General features: G+C 50.9%; 9 protein-coding genes across 9 annotated transcripts; 6 read left to right on the top strand and 3 right to left on the bottom strand.

Annotated features, from left to right (window-relative positions):
* Positions 1 to 896: 896 nt before the first annotated feature.
* On the top strand, positions 897 to 1,781 carry N7481_001820 (F1F0 ATP synthase subunit g; the record flags this gene model as incomplete). The annotated part of the gene is made up of 3 exons (XM_057261039.1): positions 897 to 1,131; positions 1,382 to 1,466; positions 1,592 to 1,781. The coding sequence occupies 3 exons, from the start codon at positions 897 to 899 to the stop codon at positions 1,779 to 1,781; spliced, it is 510 nt and encodes a 169-aa protein (XP_057125971.1).
* Positions 1,782 to 2,262: 481 nt separating this feature from the next.
* On the top strand, positions 2,263 to 4,461 carry rok1 (RNA-dependent ATPase ROK1; the record flags this gene model as incomplete). Its single annotated transcript, XM_057261038.1, has 1 exon — positions 2,263 to 4,461. One exon carries the CDS (start codon positions 2,263 to 2,265, stop codon positions 4,459 to 4,461), a length of 2,199 nt encoding a protein of 732 aa, XP_057125970.1.
* Positions 4,462 to 4,548: 87 nt separating this feature from the next.
* N7481_001818 (uncharacterized protein) lies at positions 4,549 to 5,333 on the bottom strand (the record flags this gene model as incomplete). Its single annotated transcript, XM_057261037.1, has 2 exons — positions 4,549 to 5,049; positions 5,133 to 5,333. 2 exons carry the CDS (start codon positions 5,331 to 5,333, stop codon positions 4,549 to 4,551), a joined length of 702 nt encoding a protein of 233 aa, XP_057125969.1.
* A 551-nt stretch (positions 5,334 to 5,884) lies between these two features.
* N7481_001817 (S-adenosylmethionine-dependent methyltransferase) lies at positions 5,885 to 7,077 on the bottom strand (the record flags this gene model as incomplete). The annotated part of the gene is made up of 3 exons (XM_057261036.1): positions 5,885 to 6,630; positions 6,687 to 6,944; positions 7,044 to 7,077. The coding sequence occupies 3 exons, from the start codon at positions 7,075 to 7,077 to the stop codon at positions 5,885 to 5,887; spliced, it is 1,038 nt and encodes a 345-aa protein (XP_057125968.1).
* Positions 7,078 to 8,204: 1,127 nt separating this feature from the next.
* On the top strand, positions 8,205 to 10,313 carry N7481_001816 (molybdopterin cofactor biosynthetic protein; the record flags this gene model as incomplete). The annotated part of the gene is made up of 3 exons (XM_057261035.1): positions 8,205 to 9,466; positions 9,529 to 9,544; positions 9,597 to 10,313. The coding sequence occupies 3 exons, from the start codon at positions 8,205 to 8,207 to the stop codon at positions 10,311 to 10,313; spliced, it is 1,995 nt and encodes a 664-aa protein (XP_057125967.1).
* Positions 10,314 to 11,057: 744 nt separating this feature from the next.
* N7481_001815 (uncharacterized protein) lies at positions 11,058 to 13,242 on the top strand (the record flags this gene model as incomplete). The annotated part of the gene is made up of 4 exons (XM_057261034.1): positions 11,058 to 11,294; positions 11,347 to 12,022; positions 12,078 to 12,183; positions 12,234 to 13,242. 4 exons carry the CDS (start codon positions 11,058 to 11,060, stop codon positions 13,240 to 13,242), a joined length of 2,028 nt encoding a protein of 675 aa, XP_057125966.1.
* Positions 13,243 to 13,445: 203 nt separating this feature from the next.
* Positions 13,446 to 15,734, bottom strand: N7481_001814 (mRNA-binding ribosome synthesis protein NOC2; the record flags this gene model as incomplete). The annotated part of the gene is made up of 1 exon (XM_057261033.1): positions 13,446 to 15,734. The coding sequence occupies one exon, from the start codon at positions 15,732 to 15,734 to the stop codon at positions 13,446 to 13,448; it is 2,289 nt and encodes a 762-aa protein (XP_057125965.1).
* Positions 15,735 to 15,958: 224 nt separating this feature from the next.
* N7481_001813 (ESCRT-I subunit protein VPS28) lies at positions 15,959 to 16,804 on the top strand (the record flags this gene model as incomplete). Its single annotated transcript, XM_057261032.1, has 3 exons — positions 15,959 to 16,063; positions 16,114 to 16,350; positions 16,403 to 16,804. Coding segments are annotated over 3 exons (744 nt in total), but the record flags the coding sequence as incomplete, so codon positions are not given.
* Positions 16,805 to 19,184: 2,380 nt separating this feature from the next.
* On the top strand, positions 19,185 to 21,741 carry N7481_001812 (ABC-F family ATP-binding cassette domain-containing protein; the record flags this gene model as incomplete). The annotated part of the gene is made up of 7 exons (XM_057261031.1): positions 19,185 to 19,262; positions 19,327 to 19,519; positions 19,570 to 19,758; positions 19,823 to 20,015; positions 20,069 to 20,168; positions 20,215 to 21,315; positions 21,370 to 21,741. 7 exons carry the CDS (start codon positions 19,185 to 19,187, stop codon positions 21,739 to 21,741), a joined length of 2,226 nt encoding a protein of 741 aa, XP_057125963.1.
* Between the last annotated feature and the right edge of the window lie 48 nt (positions 21,742 to 21,789).

The following is a 21,789-nucleotide window of genomic DNA, read 5'->3' as shown; positions in this document are numbered from 1 at the left end:
TGACCTGCTGACCTGTTTCTAGAAGAAGCCAAACAATGGAAGTTACCCTGGTTAAATAGTACTAGCACGGAGTAACTACATGGTCTACCGATGGTTGGCCGACCAGGCCGGTTTCCTTGCCGAAGGTGCCGATCCGTCTGTACCACCGAGTAGGATTGGCCGGCAATTGGGGCAAATTTAGGATCATAGTAGTGTGTCGTGCTAAGGTTAAATTCACGGCTACTAGTACTACAGCTTGAGCTATCTCAGTCACGGTTTGAGTCGGAGGAGGCAAACTTCAAATTTGACGGATGGTGGTGCTATACCACTACTAGTATACTGCAAACCAACATTGCCTCTTGACCAAAGTATATTCTAGTATCGCAATATGCCACTGGCACTCGCTCAGGTGGGTTATACTTCGAATACCTCAAGCAAGTTCTCTGTATACTACTAGTAGTATGCCGTGGACAGCACTGGGTATAAATACCTAGGGTACCTACTAGGTAGTACTACGACTACTAGCATATACAAGAGAATCCCAGCCACACTGTGACCTCACTGGCCCATGCAGATTTAGTACATTGGAACTCATTTCCAGCCATGAAGCGAATTCAACACTCTTTATTAGGCTAGAGATAATACTCTTGAAGAATAATTAATATTGAAAATATCAATATTGCACTTATCCCATTTCCCCCAATGTCACCATAGTGTCCGCTCTCCGCTGTCTCTGCCACTGCTGTTTACTCACGTGACCATCTTTCCTGAACCTCCCGAGTCCGCAGATTCTGGTCCCGTCGTTGCGATAGACCAAACCCGCCAATTGGACCTTCTCCTCTTCCCACCAGCGACTATCCTGGGTGATCTGTGATCGACTTCTTGTCTCCGCTCCTTCTCCTCTCGCAGTCCCCAAGATGCCCGCTGCCACTCGTGCCGTCCTGCGGCAATCGCAGTTCCTGACCCGTCGGACCGTGGTCAGACACTCTTCCACCACTTCCGAGGCCGCCAACAAGGCCGGCCAAGCTGCTTCCAAGGCTACCGATGGTCTCTCCAAGGCCACTGCTGCCGCTGGTCCTGCCATCTCCAATGCTGCCTCCGCCCTCCGCAAGGTCGGCGGCCCTGTCGGCAAGGTCGTCTCTTTCGTCGACTGTAAGACACCCTTCAATCATACCAACACCGATCTCTTTCGAATGGAAATGCTTGGGAATGTTATCATGGATGCTATGAAGCATAGGAGATGCCAATTGATAAACCGGTTAAGGCTGGCACTGTTCAGTGTTGGCCGATAACTTCATAGGCGGATACTTCCGGCTCTCCTTGTTCACATCCCAAGCGTGGACTTTTACTTTCCGTTTATTTTCTGCTTTCCATTGCATTGCTAACTGATCACTTTTTGCAGCCATGATTCCCCCTACCCTCTACTACTCCCGTGTCGGTCTTGAGCTCGGCAAGCTGGTTTTCCGTGGCCAGAACATGACTCCTCCGTAAGTTGCCTTGCGCTGCACCGCACCTTCATCATCTCTGCCAAATCTCATCTAATTCCCTTTTTTTCTTTAGCAACATGGCCACCTTCCAGTCCTACTTCCAGCCCCTGATCAACGCCGCCAAGAACCCCGCCGCTATCAAGAGCCTGCCTTCCCCCCCAGAACTTCCTGGCCCGCGTCCGCAACGCCAGCCCCAAGGAGATGGCCCTCGCCGGTGTCACCGCCGCTGAGGTCATCGGTTTCTTCACTGTCGGCGAGATCATCGGTCGTTTCAACCTTGTCGGCTACCGGGGCGAGCCTGAACACCACCACTAGATGTGGAACTCGTCCTTTCTTTTCGCACAACCACCCTTTCCTATGTTTCCCTTTTTCGCGTTTGTACTCTGTATGATAGACGATGGAAAATAAACTGTTGTCTGAGATAGAAATTATTTGCAACTTTTGTTCCATCTCACAACCAAGCGTAGTTACACAATTTCCGTAGTAGAATCTCTTGAACCGGCTGGAACCTCCCACTTCCCACCTTCCTCCTCTTTCTCCTCCTCTTTCTTTCTCGCCAACCTCAGCATGAAATATCCAGATATATACTACATGGTCACAGCATTAGCTATATTGCTCTTTTTTGGATTCTCACGCCCGTCACCGTTGTGTCAATGGTGTATTCTCTTCTGTACCGTACGATGCTCGGACACCGCTGATTGGTGCGGAGTAGTGTCGGTGGGTCCGATGCTCATTATCTTTTTTTGCCTTGCGACAAAATATCGACAGCTCCAACTCCCTCAACTTTCCCCCCACAATGGATGCATTCCGCTTGTTGACCCGGTCAGCAAATTTTAAAAAGGCCGCTGTATCGACAGCAGATCCTGCTGCTCGCCTACCCTCCGCGGGCACCGCAACCAACCCGCAACTCTTCCGGACCGCCGAAGCCGACGAGCTCGAGTCGAAGCATGGCAAGAAGAGGAAGCGTTTGGCTGTGACCGAAGACGACGGCGCAATCCCAGCTGATTTGGACTTTTTCCATACCACCAAGCGCTCCGCTGCGCCTCCGACTGGCGCATCTACGACGAAGGATGACCAAACCCCCACAACTGAGCAACGCGATGACGACTCGGAGGAAGAGGATACCATGGACGAAGTGGAATGTCGCACTATCTTGAACTCGCACAAGATCAAAGTGACGGATCTGCGTGATCTGAGTGAGATCCAGCCCACGGCCGCGGAAAAGGAAAAAGAAAAGGAATCGAGGAAGAAAAAGAAGAAGTCTAAGAAGGACAAGGCACCTGAGCTGAGCAAGAAAGAGCAGAAGCGTGCCAGACGCATGTTTCCGCAACCGCTTGTTTCGTTCAAGGAGCTTCGCACCCGATACAAAATCTCCAGTCGACTCGCCAGCAACGTTGCAGAGCAGGGCTTTACGATGCCCACGGAAGTTCAACTGTCATCTCTTCCGCTTTTACTTGGAGGATCCGCGAAGAATGCCTCCGAACCGGATCTTCTTGTGGTGGCTCCTACTGGTAGTGGTAAAACGCTGTCCTTCTTGATCCCCGTGATCAACAAGATTGTCCGACACCATCACTCCGGTGCTGACGAGCATGGAATTCTGTCTGTGGTCGTGGTGCCCACGAAGGAACTTGCCAGCCAGATTGTCAATGAAGGACGGAAGCTGGTGGCAGGTACCGGTGTCAAGATCACATTGATGAAGAAGGGCATGCGGGTGGTTGAGAGTGAAGGAGCTACCGCGAATGAAGAGAGTGATGCATCTGGATCCGAAGACGAGGAGGACGAGGAAGAGGGCAGCAAGGCCAAAGGCCAAAACAACTCACCCGTCACCAAGAGCGATATCCTGGTTACGACTCCCCTGCAACTTGTCAACTCGCTGTCTGCAAACCAGACGAAATCCGTGGCAAGCATGCCATTAGTGCGAAGCCTGGTCTTCGATGAAGCAGATGTCCTCCTGGACCCATTATTCCGCGAGCAAACACTCGATATCTGGCGTTCGTGTGTGCACCCGGACCTGCGCGTGAGCCTCTGGTCCGCAACCATGGGCTCCAACATCGAGGAACTCACCCGTTCAACGATTAAAGAGCGCCTGGAAAAGATTGGCCAGACCAGCAACACCCTACACCCGCTAGTCCGTCTGGTTGTCGGTCTGAAAGACTCGGCTGTTCCCAACATTGACCATCGACTGGTCTATGCAGCCACTGAACAGGGTAAACTGCTAGGTCTCCGCCAGCTTCTTCATCCCACGGCGGCTTCACCCTCAGATGTCCGCCTTCGACCTCCATTCCTCATCTTCACCCAAACCATTCCCCGTGCCGTTGCTTTGCACTCCGAATTGAAATACGACATACCCGCCGAGGCCGGCGGATCCTCCCGCATTGCCGTGCTTCACTCTGATCTATCCGATAACCAGCGGTCAGACATTATGCGCGACTTCCGCAAAGGCGAGATCTGGATCCTGGTGACCACTGATGCTCTCTCCCGCGGCCTGGATATCAAGGGGCTGAACGGAATCGTCAACTACGATATTCCGAACTCAGCCGCCATCTACGTCCACCGTGCTGGACGAACAGGTCGTGCGGGTCGCGAGGGTGGCATTGCTGTAACATTCTACACAAAGGAAGACATCCCTTACGTCAAGAGTATTGCCAATGTCATCGACGCCAGCGAGAAACTCCGCGGCACGGATGGCGCAAAGTCTATCCAGAAATGGCTGCTCGAGTCTCTGCCGGATCTCAGCAAGAAGGGCAAGCAGGAGCTCAAGAAACATGGTGTCAGGGCTCGGCAGCTCTCGAAGCAAATCGGTGGCAAAGAGGGCAAGGACAAGGAGCAGGAGGAGAGGGAGGCACGGAAGGCGAGGATCAGTACGAAGAGCGGTTTTGAGCGTCGCTTGGAGAATAAGAAGAAGGGGGCTATTGCTGCTAGTCGTAATAGGAAAGCTGCTGCTTCGGGCGATGCTGTGAGTGATGATGGGAGTTGGGATGGACTTGAGGATTAGACATTTTGTATAACGAGAGTTGGCATCGACTATGCAACTATAACGGCGGCTCATAATCATCACGGCGTATAAATAAATCATGACTCGTTACTTCCCAGCACTTCCCGCACTTCCCCCAGCCTGACCTTGTCCTTGACTCTGACTAGGAGGAGCCGGTGGCTCCTCTGCAATCTTCCGAACAAGCGAAACAGGCACAAAAGCATTATCCAACATCTCCTGCTCCTCCAAAACCCGCGCCAATTCATCTCCATCCCGATCATAATACAAAGCCCACTGCCCCTCCTCTTCCTCCACGGCATAAAACGCATCCTTCTTTTCCAGCAGAATAGTCTTTTCATCCTCCGTCCAATCCCACGGCCCAACGAAATGTTCCACACTCTGCGTCCGGTTTCCATACCTCAACTCATGCGTATCTTTATCCGCATAGATCCAGTTGAGGAGTGGCGGATTGGCGGCAACGTATGTAGGTAGGCCTAGACCGCGGTCTAGATGTTTTGTTTCGTCCAGTTCGGGGTATTCGATGTAGAATGCCAGGGCTGTGAAGGAGGGGATTTTACGCTGGCTTGGGTCGACCATGTCGAGATAGACCTGTTTGTTTTATTGGGTTAGTTGGTTGAGTTGGGTTATAGTAAAGGAAAGGAAGGGAAGGGAAGGGAAATGGCTTGACTCACCTTCTCATCCCGAACTACCACTCTCCTCCCATTCAAATCGCGATCATCATCTGTGTCTCCCGAGCACACGGATTCGATGTTGAACTTGACCATCCGTCGTGCATCTTCTTTGCGCTGGTTGGCCTTGCGCTGCTCGCTGGTTGCGAAGGCTGTGCCTGTCACGGTGGGGATGGAGGTTAGGAAAAGGAGGCCGATGACCATGGTATCGGTTTATATCTGAGAGGTGTATAATTTTGGCACCTCTGTATATAGTTTTGTGTGTATATTGTCGTTGACTTTGTAAAGTTGTGTGGTTGGTGTAGGCAGCTGGATCATGGATGTCGCTGGCTATGCATTTTAACCAGATGGCGGATTGTATGGAATGCGGGAGAACTGAGTTGGTCTCATGAGGCTCGTTGGATGGTTGAAGAGGTGGAAATTGAGAAATCCGTGGGAAAAAGAACTGAAATGTTGGATGAAGCTGGTGGTGGTGGCTTGTGCCAGTCCAGCCAGGATACGTCATTGCCCCACGCGACCAGGACGGGTCGTGCAACGTCCAGCTAAGTTCAAAGTTCTTCAACTGCCATCAACCTTGTCTCCACCACTACATCTACATCTACTTGTGACTGCAGACCTTTCAAATGCATGTTTATTCTGGTTTTATCTCGATGCATCTAGCGGACGGACTCGTCTATGTCTAGCGTCCTCTATCGTGTACTATCGTCTATTCGTGATTTCATCATATCGGCCTCATGAGATGTCCTGCGGCACAATTATACCTTCTCGCTCCATCCCCAGATAGACCACCAGCATTTTACAGCCAGTGCCTCGCCGTTCGCACTCTCCCAGTCATCATACCCGACTTCTTCGCCCTCCTCGACCACCGCCAGCCCAAGATCAAACATGCGCTGCCGGAACTCCGCTACCTGTGGCAGATATGCGTCACGCAGGGGCATCTCCGTGACAACCCGCGCGTCCAGACCACGACTGAGCCACGGCCCAATGGTATCGACTAGCAGTTTCGGATGAAGCGGCGAGTAGAGCGGATCGGCGGCGAGAATGACATCGAATCTCTCCTCCGCAGTGGGCAGAGGGTCCGGCGTGACGGACCAGTCCAGGACACCTGTTGTCACGCTTGCCTCGGTTGTTTTCATAAGCTCCACGTTTAGAGAGGCGTTGTGGGCGAGGTTGGGCACGATCTCGGGCAAATCGGTCAAGTGGATGGTGGCTGACTTGCCCTTCAGCGCGGCAAAGGACAAACCGACAAGACCCGTCCCGGAGCCGAGCTCCAATGCTCGAAGCTGTTTATCATTTGGGGTGGACGGCTCGGTTGAACTGGTGGGGACGAGTTCTGCTGGCGATTCGAGCAGTTTGTGCAGGCGGCGGGAAAGGAGGTAGGAGGATACCCATGTCTTCATACCCAGGTTATCCGATGTGAGGGATGGTTCGTGTAAGGTGAGAGTGTACTCCTCGACGGAGGAGGCGGGAATGCTGAAGATGCGCGACATGGCCGGCATGGCTACGTCTGTTAGCAACTACACTCCACTACGGGGGGTACGGTGGCGCGGCGTTTACCGGTACGGCCAGATCGCTCGCTCAGACGGGCTGATGCCGCGTCCCAGACTGCTTCCTGCAACTCCTCGGTGTCGAGCCATGAGAGCGGACTGGAAATGATGGAGGTGAGATAGCGAGTCACACCCTCGGGCTGTACCGCAGGGCCCTTGACGGTGTCAGCGGTGATGCCGAATGATCGTGGCTGCAGAGTTAACAGGGCCAGAGCCTTGAGCAGCTCGGTGCCAGAAGGCTTCTTGTAGATCTGGGGCAGGTCGAGCACTGAGGCTTATCAGTCACTATCTTAGTGTAAAGGGACGCTGCCACAGTGGGTATCCCATCCTATGGTGTGTAGAGTAGATAATTGGATGTAGTGCTTACCGTGGAGGGGCTCGTCAGCTGTGGTACCGATCATGGTGGGCGCGTGTGTTATGTGTGTGTTCTCTGGGGATCTGAAGGGAATCTCGCATCTGGGAAATTTAAATATTGAGGCGCGGTGGCCATTTCACGCAACCCGCGGCGATTGTCCGGCACGCCAGAAAAAATCCCGATCGGGAAAGGCGTCTTCTGGACCCGCCTCGGCTTGCCGTGCGTGATTGTGATTGGTGCGGGCTAAAGTCACCTGATATCGAATTCTGGCCAGAATCTCACCCTACCTCCTTCAAATCTCGACGATTCTGACGATTCTGGCTTCAATAAAATCCTAAAAACTCTTTAAAAAACACATCTATTGAGTTTGAACATTTTCAAACAACCGTATTCAAAATCAAATCACAATATTCAATTGTTGTCAAAATAATCTTCGATTTCTCGTCCTAGCAGCCTGACCCCAAATCTGTGCTGCTTAGTTTCAGAAAAACGTCAGACTCAACATCAACTCTGCAATAATCCAGCCATTTTCCATCAAGCGGCGATGATAGCTCAGTTGGGAGAGCGCACGACTGAAGAACAACTTCAATCAGCTGTTACAGCAAATCGTGAGGTCGCTGGTTCGATCCCGGCTCGTCGCATTTTTTGTTATTTTTGACCGGCGACGCTTAGTATTGCGTTGCTTGTTTGTTATAGTGGTGAATTAATTTGATTTTTTAACATTTTTCTGGGTCTAGCAGGCCAGGCTGGACGGGATTCTGACAACTTGAACAAGTTGGAGGACCAGTTACAGGCGTGTGAAATCACTACGATAGTCCTTAGTACTCGTATTAACTGGAATATATATCTCCTTTCTAGCCCTGGAACAGTATTCATCTCTGTCTAGTATTGATCTTCCCGATATACAAATAAATCATGATGGCCACATGGATAAATTTGTAATAAAAGTACAACCAATCGTTATCAAGCCGTATCCAATGCCAGTATCAACTAGTATCTGCGGGCCACTCCGAACGCGGCGGTCGGAATGTGTGGCTCGGCCGCAGACTTACCCAGGAAACCCTCGGGCCTCTTCAAGGAAGTACATGCGGCAACCACCAATACTCGTACCCTTTATAGCTTGAACACCTGCACCTGGACCCCCCCCGCAATGCCTGTATCCTAACCTTCGTCATGCTGTCCAGACGACTCATCTCGCGGCGGCTCCCCTCTATCCGGTGGCAGAGCACAACCTCTCCATCATCATCTCCATCGCCAACCACTGCGACCGTACCCGGGCCTCCTTCAGACGCCACCCCCCGCCTCACTGCACTCAAATCCGCAAAACCCTTTTCACAGTTCCTGACCGACTCCTTCAATCGCCAACATGACTACCTGCGCATCAGCGTCACCGAGCGGTGCAACCTGCGCTGTCTCTACTGCATGCCGGAGGAAGGCATCGAGCTCTCGCCACAGCCACGCCTGTTGACCTCCCCGGAAATCTTATACCTGTCCTCCCTTTTCGTCTCGCAGGGCGTCACGAAAATCCGCCTGACAGGTGGTGAGCCGACTGTGCGGAAGGACATCGTCCCTCTCATGCAGGATATCGGCAAGCTGCGGCGCGACGGGCTCCGCGAGCTCTGCCTCACCACCAACGGTATCTCCTTGCATCGCAAGTTAGATCCCATGGTGGAGGCGGGGCTGACCGGGGTCAACCTCAGTTTGGACACACTGGACCCGTTTCAGTATCAGATTATGACTAGGCGGAAGGGCTTTGACGCGGTGATGAAGAGCATCGATCGGATTCTGGAAATGAACAAGGTCGGTGCGGGGATCAAGTTGAAAATCAACTGCGTCGTTATGCGGGGGATGAATGACCGCGAGATCATACCTTTTGTCGAGTTGGGCCGCGAAATGCCCGTCGAGGTGCGCTTCATCGAATATATGCCTTTTGATGGCAACAAGTGGAACCAGGGCAAGATGTTCCCCTACCAGGAGATGCTGGCGATGATCCGGGAGAAATACCCTTCGCTTGAAAAGGTCACCGACCATAAGAATGATACCAGCAAGACTTATAAAGTCCCTGGATTCCAGGGCCAGATGGGATTCATCACTAGCATGACGCATAACTTCTGCGGAACATGCAACCGACTACGTATTACTAGCGACGGGAACCTCAAAGTGTGTCTCTTTGGTAATGCCGAGGTTTCCTTGCGGGATATAATTCGCCGGGAGAACGACGGACAGCCTATTGATGAAGAGGCATTGAAGGAGCTGCGACTATTGGAGACCGTACAGTCTGCGGCTCTCCTCAGCGATGAAGGCGGCCTCGTCAATGAACGGGAGCGTGAAATCCTCGATGTCATTGGCGCAGCCGTCAAACGTAAGAAGGCGAAGCATGCTGGGATGGGGAAATTGGAGAACATGAAGAACCGGCCTATGATTCTTATCGGTGGGTAGGCCCGACTTCCCTTATGACTGGAATGATTTATGATGCATATTCATGGACTGGTGTTAGCGGTGATGGATATTTGGTACCATGTACATATGAATGAAGTTTCAATGACTCTGCTGATCTCCGGATAGATAGTAGACCGGCTCTTCCAAAGTATAAACCGGGCGTGCCTGCATATTCTCCCTGGTCGAGGATTCCCTCGCATCTCCTTACCAGTCTCGGGTCCCCCCCAGGCCCGTTTATACCACAGTGGGCGTCCCTCAAGCAATATTCCCACCACCACCCCAATCCCCGATGAACTTGAAAAAAAGTCGCACTCCCTCTCTACAGCCTCAGACCCCGACCTCCCCCACCTCACACCTTCACAAACCGTACACATGACACAGATCACGAAGAAACCTGAAACCGCACGCAAAGCCACTGCCGCCTGCGAAGTATCCTTCTCAAATCCACGACCATGGGAACTCCTCCGCAAAGGCCAAGGTACACACAAAGGTGACGTCTACAGCGTTGCCCGAATCGCGGGAATTATGGCCGCCAAGCGGACTCCAGATATTGTCCCCCTTTGTCACCCAGGTATTGGCATTACAGGTGTCGAGGTGACAGTCGACCTGGTCGAGCCTGGAACAAAGCTTCAGGATCACGGCTCTATGCGGATAGTTTCGACTGTGAGTTGTTTTGGTCGAACTGGAGTTGAGATGGAGGCCATGACGGCGGCGACTGGGGCTGCTTTAACAGTATATGATATGCTCAAAGCTGTTGACAAGGGGATGATCATTGGAGGCGTGCGCTTGCTAGAGAAACAAGGAGGAAAGAGTGGGCATTGGGTGCGAGAGGAAGGGGTATAATTGATTAGTAGTAGTATTTGCTATGATTTGTATGGTGCCGGCCACATGGCCCTTTGACTGCGACTCCTATATATGCCTCACCTTCCTACTACTAGCTATCCTTCTTCCGTGGGAGTTACCTACTAGGTAGCCATACTACCAGTAGTACTAATATTCACGTAGACTCAACGAGGATAGTGTTCATCTCAATATTTTGATCTCCATAGTCCTTCTTATACTTTAAGATCGCATTGTTCCCGCCAAGCCGCCTCAATTCTCCGGAGCTTCACCGTTTTTTCTCTACATACGCCAACTCCTCTCCCCTCCTTTCTTTTTATTATTTCTCCGACGGCCTGTGTGGCTAAATGCTCTTACGCCCAGCTACTAGTACACCCGAGTCATTCAAGTTCCACACCGTCTCAGCCCTATCTGATTTATTTCCAAGGGGCGAAGTGGGGCGTTGCCGTTATCCTTAAAAAAATTCATCAACAGCCCACAATTCGTGTGAAACAGGTTGGCCCCTTTAGCCATGAATACCGCCTTTCTCTCCTCCGCATCTGCTCAAATCGCTCGGGGGCGTTAGTGGGCGAGAGTCAGATCCTCTGGGCGTGAAGGACGCACGACGCACGAGTTACACCTTCACCTCCACCTACCCATATAACTACACCGAACAATCAAACTGGCCGGACGAGACTAAGCTGGTTCTTTGTTCGTCAAAATGAAAATTCATACCCTGCTAATTCGTATGTTGAATATACCTACTCGATGGCTTTTCACTCACTAATTATCACAGCACGAGGGTGGCGAAGCCCCATCGGTCGAGTTTTGACAGCCGTCCTTCCGCCCGCTAATTTCCTGACACTGCATTATCTCTACTTCATCGGGACCTGTCTGATTAGCAGTATCATTTTCTACCTCACATCCACACCTTGGAAGAATGTGGCCTACGTTGATGCCATCTTCTTGTGCGTGTCGGCTATGACCGGGGCGGGCCTTAACACTGTATGTCATTGGACAATATCACACTATGCAGCAAGCTTCTAACGGTAATTAGGTCGACCTGTCAACTTTGAACACATTTCAGCAGGTCATCCTATTCACCCTACTGGTCCTTGGCTCGGCCATTCTCATCTCCAGCACTGTGCTGATGGTGCGCAAGCGGGCATTTGAGGCTAAGCTAAAAGGCGTCTCGGATGAACGCGAGGCTTCCAGGGAGGCCTCCAGGCGTGCATCAGTCTTGGAACTGCAGACGGGAAATTCGGATGTCTTGGAACATTCCCCTTCCGATAACGACCATACCCTGCCAGGATATCGCAAGAAATCAGCCACTGTCAACGTCCAAGAAACTTCAGCGGAATCGTCTGCCCGCCATGATCAACACTGGATGGACGATGACCAAGTTACAGTGGCAGATCTACACCTACGACACCACCGTCAACACACTCTCTTTCCCATGGCGGGTATTGGAGCCCGGCCAGATCTTCAAAACCACCCCCGCGACGTGGTTGGTCCAATGCCTCTGTATGCCGAAGATGAAAACCCAAGTTTCAAGCATAAGATGATCCGCGGCACGCAGAAGTCCTTCTTCTCAAAAGGGAAGATCTCGCGTAACTCACAATTCTATGGGCTGACATCTGCTGAGCGCGAAGAGCTTGGCGGCGTCGAGCTCAAAGCAGTCTCCTTTCTCTCCATTGTTGTCTCACTATACTTCGTCATGTGCCTCCTGTTCGGTATCATTGGCGTGGGGGGGATGGCTGCAAGCGAACCACCCTGATGTTGCTGAAGTAAACGGACTGAATCCCTTTTGGACGGGTGCCTTCTTTGCAGTCTCGGCCTTTGTGAATAGTGGCATGTCTCTATTGGATATGAACATGACCGCTCTGCAATTAAAGTGAGTTTACTATATACCTTATCCACTGGCAACCCTACTGACTTCTTCAGTGCCTACCCCCTTCTCACACTGGGATTCCTCATTCTCGCCGGGAATACACTTTACCCCTGCTTTCTCCGCTTCATCATCTGGACCATGCGAATGATGATACCTGACCGACCAGCGTGGAAATCATGGCGCCTTACTCTAGATTTCATCCTCGAGCATCCACGGAGGGTATATACCAACCTTTTCCCAGCCCGGCACACCTGGTACCTCCTCGGTACGATCATAATCCTCAACGGGATCGATTGGGCCGGTTTCGAACTCCTGTCCATCGGAAACAAAGAAATTGAAGCCCTCCCATCCAAGTACCGCGTCCTTGACGGCTTGTTCCAAGCGCTAGCCGTGCGCGCCGGAGGCTTCTACGTGGTCACAATTGCCGACCTGCGCCAGGGCCTATTAGTCCTATACGTGCTGATGATGTACGTTTCAGCGTACCCTGTACTCCTCACAATTCGCAACACCAATGTCTACGAGGAACGCTCACTGGGCATCTATGCCAACGACGAAAGCGAGGAACCCGCTAACACAAGTCGGAGTAATGTGCTCATGGATATCATCCGCCAGCACATGGGTCGTCCTACACTAACCGAGTCTTCGCGCGGGTACTTTGTGCATCAACAACTGCGTTCCCAACTCAGTCATGACTTATGGTGGATTGCACTCGCGGTGCTGTTCATAGCAATAGCTGAGAGCGACCACTATACGGAACAACCGGTCGCATTTTCAACCTTCAATATCATCTTCGAGGTTGTTTCTGCGTATGGTTGTGTTGGCGTGAGCGTTGGGTATCCCGGGAAGAATTATAGTTTCTGCGGCGCTTGGCATACTATTAGCAAGTTGATTCTTGCTGCTGTTGCTCTTCGTGGACGGCATCGTGGATTGCCTGTCGCCATTGACAAGGCTATCATGCTACCCAGTGAATCTTTGGCGTGGGCGGAGGAAGAAGACGCTGCGATGAGAAGAGAGCGGACTAGGGCTTGGGGCCAGGAGAGGATACCTGTTGGATCTGTGTAAATACAGACTTCTCGCTCGAAAAAGATACGATGTCAACGATTAGACTTGCATAGCAGATTTGAGTTTAGCATTGCTCTTTACTACCTCACTACAATGCCTTTGATTACTATCAGATATCCTTGGAAACTTCGTAGTTGCAGTAACGCCAATTCTTTTGATGCCTAGGTATAAACACATGAATTTACAAATTAAACTAGACCAGACTACTCCTCTTCCATCTCTCCCTCATCCTCATCCTCACTCTCCTCCTCCATCTCAAGCTCCTCTTCATCCTCACTTTCGATTTCACCTTCACCCTCGCTATCATCATCACTGCCAAAATCATTCATCAATTCGTCGTCACCTCCCTTCTTCGCCTCCTCCCGCCTCTTCTCCTCTTCGCGGCGGCCCTCTTCAAGGATAGCAGCGCGCTCCTCACGGAGTTTCCGTTGCGTCTTGACAAATGCACCGAGGGGAGTAGTCTCCCAGTCCACGCCCTTGAGGAAAGTGTTCACCTCCGTGCGATTGCGTGGGGTGTAAGTGACGTTGGCGCGACGCTCCTCGATCCAACGGGAGTTAGCCTCGACCTTCTGCACAAGCAGGAGGGTCATCTGGTTGATCTTGGCATTCTTGTTACCGCCCGAGCGGGCTGAGACCTGCTTCAACCAGCGCTTAAGCGAAACGATGACAGGAACGGACAGCTCCGGGAAGGCAATGTGCTTGGACCAGAGAACAAAGAACTCAGACAAGAGTTCGGCAACTTGCTCGCCGACGCCATCTTGGTAGGTACGCGAGCGCAGGTAGGATTTCGGGGCGCGAATGGCGGTGTTGAAGTCGAGGGGACGGAGGGTGCTGGACTTGGGGGACTTGCGCATCTCGGCGGAGTTAAGGACCTCCAATAGCGATGAGCCGAGCGGGATATAAGTACCGGTCGATCGAGAGATACGCAGAAGTGCCCGGGTCATTTGAAAGCGGAGAGGGAAGTACTGCGCGGTGGGAATGAGGCGCATGGCGCCAAGGGTGATTTGGACGACCGGGTAGATGAGCGGACGCAGGGCGGACTGCTTGCCGACCTGGGCCTCGACGAGGCCGTCGCAGTGCTGGGAGAGCACACGCGACCAGAAGTCCAGAGAATGCACGTATTGCCAGTTGTAGATGGTCTTATATGACTCCTTGGAGGTGTTGGTGATGCTGCTGCGCAGGTGCATGGCCAATTGGCGGATGAAGCTGAAGCCAGCGGTGTATGAAACGTTTTGGTCGATACCCCAAATCTCGGCGGCAGAGTTCTTCATCAAGTTGACACCAGCCAAAGTGTGGACGGTGGTGTTGCGGCTGCCCTTGACGACACCCTCGTAGGTTGCCTTCAGCACGGTCTCCTTAATACCGGCATCGCCGACAACCATGAGGCGACGCAGAAGAATGAAAGCAGTGATGCGAGTGGCATCGGCGGTAGTGACATCGGCCCAAATAGCAACGACAGTCTTGATCAGAGTCTTCAGGACCTTGCGGAACTGCAGCAGATATGGCAGCATGGGCTCCATGGCTGACAGTGTCATCTTCAGAGTCGACGCATCAGAGAGGTTGAGCAGAAGTTGGTGAACCGAGGAGGTGTAGGACTTGATCAGAGGAGTGAGGGTCTTGAACTTCTTGGAGTCCATCGACACCTTGATCTTGCCGCCCGCAGTCTCCTTGACGGGAAGATGGTGCGAGAGAACCTTGGGAACAACATTCAGCGATGTCATGAGAACCTGGTGGTAGACCTCGGGGCTCTTGATTGCGTATTTCTGGTCCTCGGCTTCGGCCTCGTTGACAAGAGCGGCGGCACGGAAAGCGAGAACGGTTTGGCGCATGGCCCGGATCGAGTATTGCTCCTTCATCAATGCCTCCCACTTCTGGATCATGGGGATAGTCAATGTGTTTTCCTCGGGTTCCTTATCCTCTTCCTCGTTCTTCTTGGACTTCTTCTTCTTCTTCGCAGGGCCCTCATCCTCCACTGGCTCGCCTTCACTGAGCTCATCGACCTCTGAGAGATCGCCGTGGTTGGTGAAATCGAGCAGGTCGGCATCGTTCTCCTTCAGATACTTGTAGAACTCGGGGTCCTTCTCCTTCAGCGCCTCGAGCTGATCCTTATGTTCGTCGAAGGCATCGGCGTCGCTGGCATCGTCGTTGTCGCTGGCTTCGGAGCCAGGCGCCTCGCCCTGGTCCGCAGTACGCTTCCGCTTGCCGATCTTGGGGGTGGTGTCCTTCTTGCTAGCCTTCTTGTCGGTGGGGATGTCAAAACCACCAGCGAAGAAATCATCGACATTCATCTCGGCATAGGCATTCTGCTTCTTGATCTGCTCCTCAGAGGGCTGGTTGGCAGCCTCATGGGCCTCGCGACGGACGGAACTTCGCTCCTTGCGCTTGTCATTCTGCTGGGCGCGTTGCTTGCCCTTGGCATTGGTCTTGCGACGCTCAAGGATATCCTTGAGATGCCGTTGTTCGAACTTCTTGGTAGACTTTTTCGTTCCCATTGTTGAGGTTATGGTGCTGTTTGATAGCAAAATGGTCTGCAGGAAAAAAAATTTGGGCTCAGGCAGATCGGTGCTGACCGCCGATCTCACCGCCTTGTGATAAGCCGCGGGCAGCCAACGGAGGTTCGGACCTTACCCATTCAGACCCGTTTACCCCAAGGACCTTACAACAATTGATTTCAATATCCGATCACTGGATTGTGCTGCTAGGCTGTCTGCTAGGCTGTCTGTTTCCCGGAATGTACTCCCAGCGTCCCCTCTCGTATGCGCCAACTCCCTACAGCTACACCCCCAACCCCGCCCGCTCGGCCTCGATCAATCTGGATGAGGTATGCAAGTTTGTAGACAGAAGGCAAGGCCTATTCTGACAAATTAATAGGAGGTCAAGCTGGTCACCAGCTCCGGAGAGCGCGACCTCTACGAATCCCTTGCTGAGATCTACAGCATCATCGTCACACTTGACGGACTCGAAAAGGCATACATCAAAGACGTCGTGACCGAGACAGAATACACCGAGACATGCACGCGGCTGCTAAAACAATACAAGTCGAGTTTGGGTGATGAGTCTGTATCGCAGAGCTTCGTGGACTTGGAAACATTCAAGCGATCTTGGGGGGTAAGTCGGATCCCGCATTCACAGCGTTTCATGTCTCACGCAATACACACAGTTGGAATGCCCCCGGGCTACAGAGCGACTTCGCATCGGCCTCCCCGCAACAGTTGAGCAAGCTTCACACAACGCACCCGCGGCTAACAATACCACCGCTGGAGGTGCCCCCGGCGCATCGGGTAGTCTCATCCTTGCAGCCACGGAGAATTTCATCACCTTCCTCGACGCATTGAAATTGAACATGGTATCGAAAGATGCACTTCACCCACTTTTATCCGAGGTTATCCAGTCTGTCAATAAGGTAACGGATGGGGAATTCCAGGATCGTGGGAAGATCATTCAATGGTTGATTGCGCTGAATCAAATGCGAGCGACGGAGGAGCTTAGCGAAGAACAGGCGCGAGAACTGGCCTTTGATATTGAGCAAGCTTACCAGGGCTTCAAAGCTACATTGAACTAGACATCTGCCCCAGGTGGATTATGATATATTCACGATTTACGATATAGTATACCCCAAATTCCAGAAGCAGAGCCTCAATTCATTCACACTGCTTCAAAATTCATTTCACCAATTTAATCTGCAAGCAGCTACTCCACATCAAAAGCACAATAATAGCCAAAACGCAAAATTAAAGCTACTATTTACATTTACTAACTTAACTGGTGCGGATCTTAGTAAAAAAAGGTCTCCACGCTCTCGTTCTGTCCTCTCTGCTTCAATTGATGCCCGCATCGCCGCGTAGACTGTGGTTGTGGCAATACACTTTACCTTTTTTTGTATAGCTGTTCAAACACCTGGGCAAAGTGCCAGGGCGCCAGCAGCCTCAGCGAAAATACACTTCCAAATCGCCCTTCGAGCTGGCCTCTATAGTTACCATTTCAAAATTGATATCATCTAAGAGGTGCGTAACAAAGTTATATACCCATTTTTTGCTAACAGCCTCGCCTACCCGTTTGAGCATATCATTTGCCCAGTCCTCCAGTATTCTAGGTGTAATTGTCTGTTGGTATCACACAGATGCTCAATCCAATCATGTTGTTCCCTCCCCTGGGAATCTGTAAGGACCTAGGTATAGGCTGTATACTTAGAAGTGAGACTGCTAAACGCGGCGGCGAAGTTGGCGATATGAAACGCCATATTCGCGGGCAACAAGCAACAAGTTCGGCCTTTAAGGCGCTTTGCAGGCTTCAATAAAACGAGGACTGTCAATTTGGGTCATTTTAGGCGATGTTAGTGGTTGGTAAATATGTTGACAGCGGAAGGTATCAAATTCACAGTTTCGGTCGTGTTTGGCTACTGACGGTCTCAATATGACCTACCTATACCGCAAAGTGGCATAGGACGGCAAATACTGCAAAGCTAGTACACACACCCTATGGATATCCAAGAAACACGACCAAAAAATAACAAAAAATGCGACGAGCCGGGATCGAACCAGCGACCTCACGATTTGCTGTAACAGCTGATTGAAGTTGTTCTTCAGTCGTGCGCTCTCCCAACTGAGCTATCATCGCCGCTTGATGAATAATGGCTCAATTGTTGCATATTTGAGGGTAAATATGATATTTTTGAAGCTGAACGGAGGGGGATTTGGGACTAGGGCAAAAAGCCAAATATTTTATGATATAACACTTATAACTGTACATTACTTGACCTCAGATTTATGTGCTTATTATTCTGAGGTTATTGAACATTCATTCAAGTAAGTTTTTGTGTAAATTTCAAGATTTAGTTCTAGTTTTACATCAGAACCTTGGATTGTTGAGATTATATATTCTCACAAGCTAGTACTAGCACTTTTTCAAGTTACACCTTGATGACTCGGATTACAGGTTACATTGGATTTATTCTTCTCGCTTCCGATCCAATAGGTTTTAATCTACGCATACAATTTATTTGATAATTTTTCGAAATTTCCTGGTATCTTGTAGCTGAATAAAAAGAACCGAATTTCGTGGAGGTGGAAGGCGGAGGTTGAGAATCATGTGACCAGGTGTATCTATCATAGAAATTTGATCATGGTACTCCGGCTTTTTCTGTTTGCCTGATGTTGTTCATTGTATCTTCACATCTCGAGGAATATTTCTAAAAATATGAGATCTTGTCTCATCAATACCTTCTTTGGCGACGGGGAGGTGAACCAGTTTCAAGTTCAACAGCTCGGTCAAGTATACTGACGTTAGTAAGGACTAGTAACTAGTGTCTACCACAACTTTTAATTAATACTCAACAACTCAATGGGTATTTAAATCTGGATTAAATTCCGTATCCAAATCTATACTCAAGTATCAAATGTAATAGGAAAGAAGAAAGGAGGTCATTAGTGTGAGCCAATTCGTGCAAGTACCGAATACCGGTGGGACCACCAGCATCACCAGCATCACCAGCATCACCAACTCACCAACATCACCACCATCACATCAAAAATTCGCCAAGAAATCTACCATACTCACACCCATGAGTCAAGGACTTTCCGTGGAAATATCTCAATATCTCCACCTGTTCTCCATCTACTCTGCTGTTCATTGTCGGGTACCGCCGCTCCCAAAATCCCACTAAACCGCATTAGGAGCCCGCGTGGCGAACAGTGCGATGCTGCTTCATGTGCCCTTTGATGTGTGCATGGTTTTCGGTGCAATATCGAATTGTGGAGCTCTGGTGGCTCAGCATGACACATTTATGCATACGAGAATTCAAGCGAATTTGGTTTTGCAATCAACGTGAACCTGTCCGAGGGTTGCCGCCACAGGTCGTATAACAAGAGATCAGTCCGCACAAGATCAATCACTTCTACACAACCAGGTCATTACTATATCCATTCGATGTGAATTCTCGCAGCATGACCTCAGCCCCTACAATTCTTGCAACCTGCAAACAAACGCGATTCCATCTTCTAGATGATAACCCTTCCGCCGAGGTAGGATCTGCAACATACCCCCATCCACCCTGCCTCAATTTGACACTCAACCATCCTTCAACAGGTGGATGTAGAAGGTCTTGGAATCACCGTTGCATCTCCCACCCCCGAATCTACAGATGACGCGTCAAAGTCCAAGCTTAAAGGGAAGTCCAAGGCCAAGGCGCAGGGCAAGGAGCTTCTTACCGATGCGCACTTGCGGCTGAAAGCTGGTATACGCTACGGACTTCTCGGGCGCAATGGGACTGGAAAATCCAGTAAGATGATCTCCAACCTCCAAAAATGACATTTTACTGAAGACTTGCAGCCCTTCTCCGGGCAATGGCCGAGAAGCTCATTCCTGGCATCACACACCCTACTCGCATTTCTATTCTCCAACAGATTGATGGAGAATACACTGCGGGAGGCACAGACGGACTCAGTCTTGAAAAAGGCGTCCTTGACTCAGTCCTCAGCAGTGATGAGGCTAGAAACCAAGCGTCCGGTACGGCGGATTGTAAGTGCCTGCCTCCCTCCCCTGCCACCGGGGTCCCGCTGGGCGCAAAGCTAACCTTGAGCAGTGCTGTCCAAGAGTTTCGAAACAGAAGATCCGATACACCCAGTTCGAGCTATCCGAGAGATTCGGCACGAACAAGCGACAAAGAAGTTATTCCTTGCCCAAAAGATGGCAAACCTGAAGAGCGGTACCCGGGGTCTGCAAGCAAGGAAGGATCTCAAAGCAGCCGAGTCAAATCTGGAGATTTCTCATGAAATGTAAGCCTCATTGGGAAGATACCTCGGTTTATCGTCAATTCTAATTTTAACAGACTTAATCAAGATTTAGAAAGCATTGATGCCGACGCGCTCCAGGCCGATACCCAAGCTGCAATTGAGATGCTGGAGACTGTCCAAAGTCGGCTAGAAGCTGTAAGTAGTCACTTAACCTTTCCTTTGCATCATCTCACATGAATAGATGAAACTATCCGATATGGAGAGGGAAGCTCGTAAAATCCTTCTCGGTCTTGGCTTCAAAGAAGATGCCCTCGAGAAGAAGGTCTCGACACTGTCCGGTGGTTGGCGAATGCGATGTATGCTAGCGAGTGTCCTGCTACAGGGACCTTCAACCGATATCATGATACTCGACGAGCCGACCAACTTCCTCGATCTACTGGGCGTAATTTGGCTGGAGAACTACCTCCAAGCCATGAGCGAAACATGCCAAACGACCATCCTGCTAGTTTCTCACGATAGGGATTTCATCAATTCCGTCTGCGAAGAGATTGTCATCATCCGCGACCAAAAGCTGAACTACTTCAAAGGGAATCTTGCGGCCTACGAGCAAGATTTCGAAGAGCAAAAGCTCTACTGGGGCCGGATGAAGGAGGCACAGGAAAAGCAAGTCGCTCATATGGAAGCGAGTATTCGCGACAATATCAAGGCCGGTAAGAAAACCAATGATGACAATAAGCTTCGTCAGGCCAAGTCCCGGCAGAAGAAGGTTGATGATCGGATGGGGCTCCAGGTGAATGCTAAAGGTGGTCGATTCAAGCTGAATCGCGATCTGGTCGGATATCATTTTTCCAGACGTGCCGAGATAGAAGTCCCGGAAGACGAGAGAGGAGCATCAATGAGTATTCCTGATGCGACAGAGCTGCGATTTCCGGGGCCGTTGGTTTCGATAGAAGGGGTGAACTTCCAGTACAAGAGGAATGATAAGATTATCCTGGAGAACATCAATCTAGTGATGCATATCGGGGATCGTGTCGGCATTGTGGGCTTGAATGGCTGTGGCAAGTCTACTTTGGTGCGAATCTTGATGGGAGGTAATGTGCCTTCCAAGGGTAAAGTAACTACCCACCCCCGGTTGAAAGTGGGATACTATGGGCAGCACTCTGTGGAGGAACTTCAGGAGCGGGGAAAGGGGGACCCGTCCCTCACGGCCCTTGCATTGTTGATGGCGGAGGTGGAAGGGTCTTTGAATGAGGGGACTGTGAGAGGACTGCTCTCTTCTATGGGTCTCCCTGGTCGGATTGCCTCGGACGTTCCAGTCAACAAGCTATCCGGTGGGCAATTGGTGAGTGACCCTCCCCATGACCTTTTTCTCTTCTGGCATAACTAACAGGTATAGGTCCGTCTTGCCTTGGCGAGAATCGTCTGGAGTGCACCACAACTCCTCGTCCTCGATGAAATCACCACCCATCTTGATTTCCACACGGTGACTGCACTCGCAACGGCTCTGTCTTCATTCGACGGGGCTATCTTGCTTGTATCTCACGATCGTTTCTTGATCAGGTCCGTTATTGAAGGGAAACGAGATATCGATCACAAATTGGACGAGGAATTTGAGGGGTTGGAAGCAGAGGATGCTGAAGAGTCTACCACTCGCCGCCGTTCAGTCTACGTATTGAAAGCCGGGAAGATGGTTGAGCAGTCGGATGGGGTGGAGCAGTTTGAGAGGAGTTTAGTGAAGCGAGTACAAAAAATGTTGAATACGGGATAGGTCGCTCACTCAGCCCTATATCTATCAGCTATATTTGATTCAAATCGT

The sequence above is a fragment of the Penicillium waksmanii genome (assembly GCF_028829765.1).
Source record: "Penicillium waksmanii strain IBT 27052 chromosome Unknown utg000002l:1.0-3326099.0:1.0-3328782.0, whole genome shotgun sequence".
In the NCBI taxonomy this organism is placed as follows: domain Eukaryota; kingdom Fungi; phylum Ascomycota; class Eurotiomycetes; order Eurotiales; family Aspergillaceae; genus Penicillium; species Penicillium waksmanii.
The sequence above is the reverse complement of the archived record's forward strand: the minus strand, read 5'-3'. Positions and strand labels throughout refer to the sequence as shown.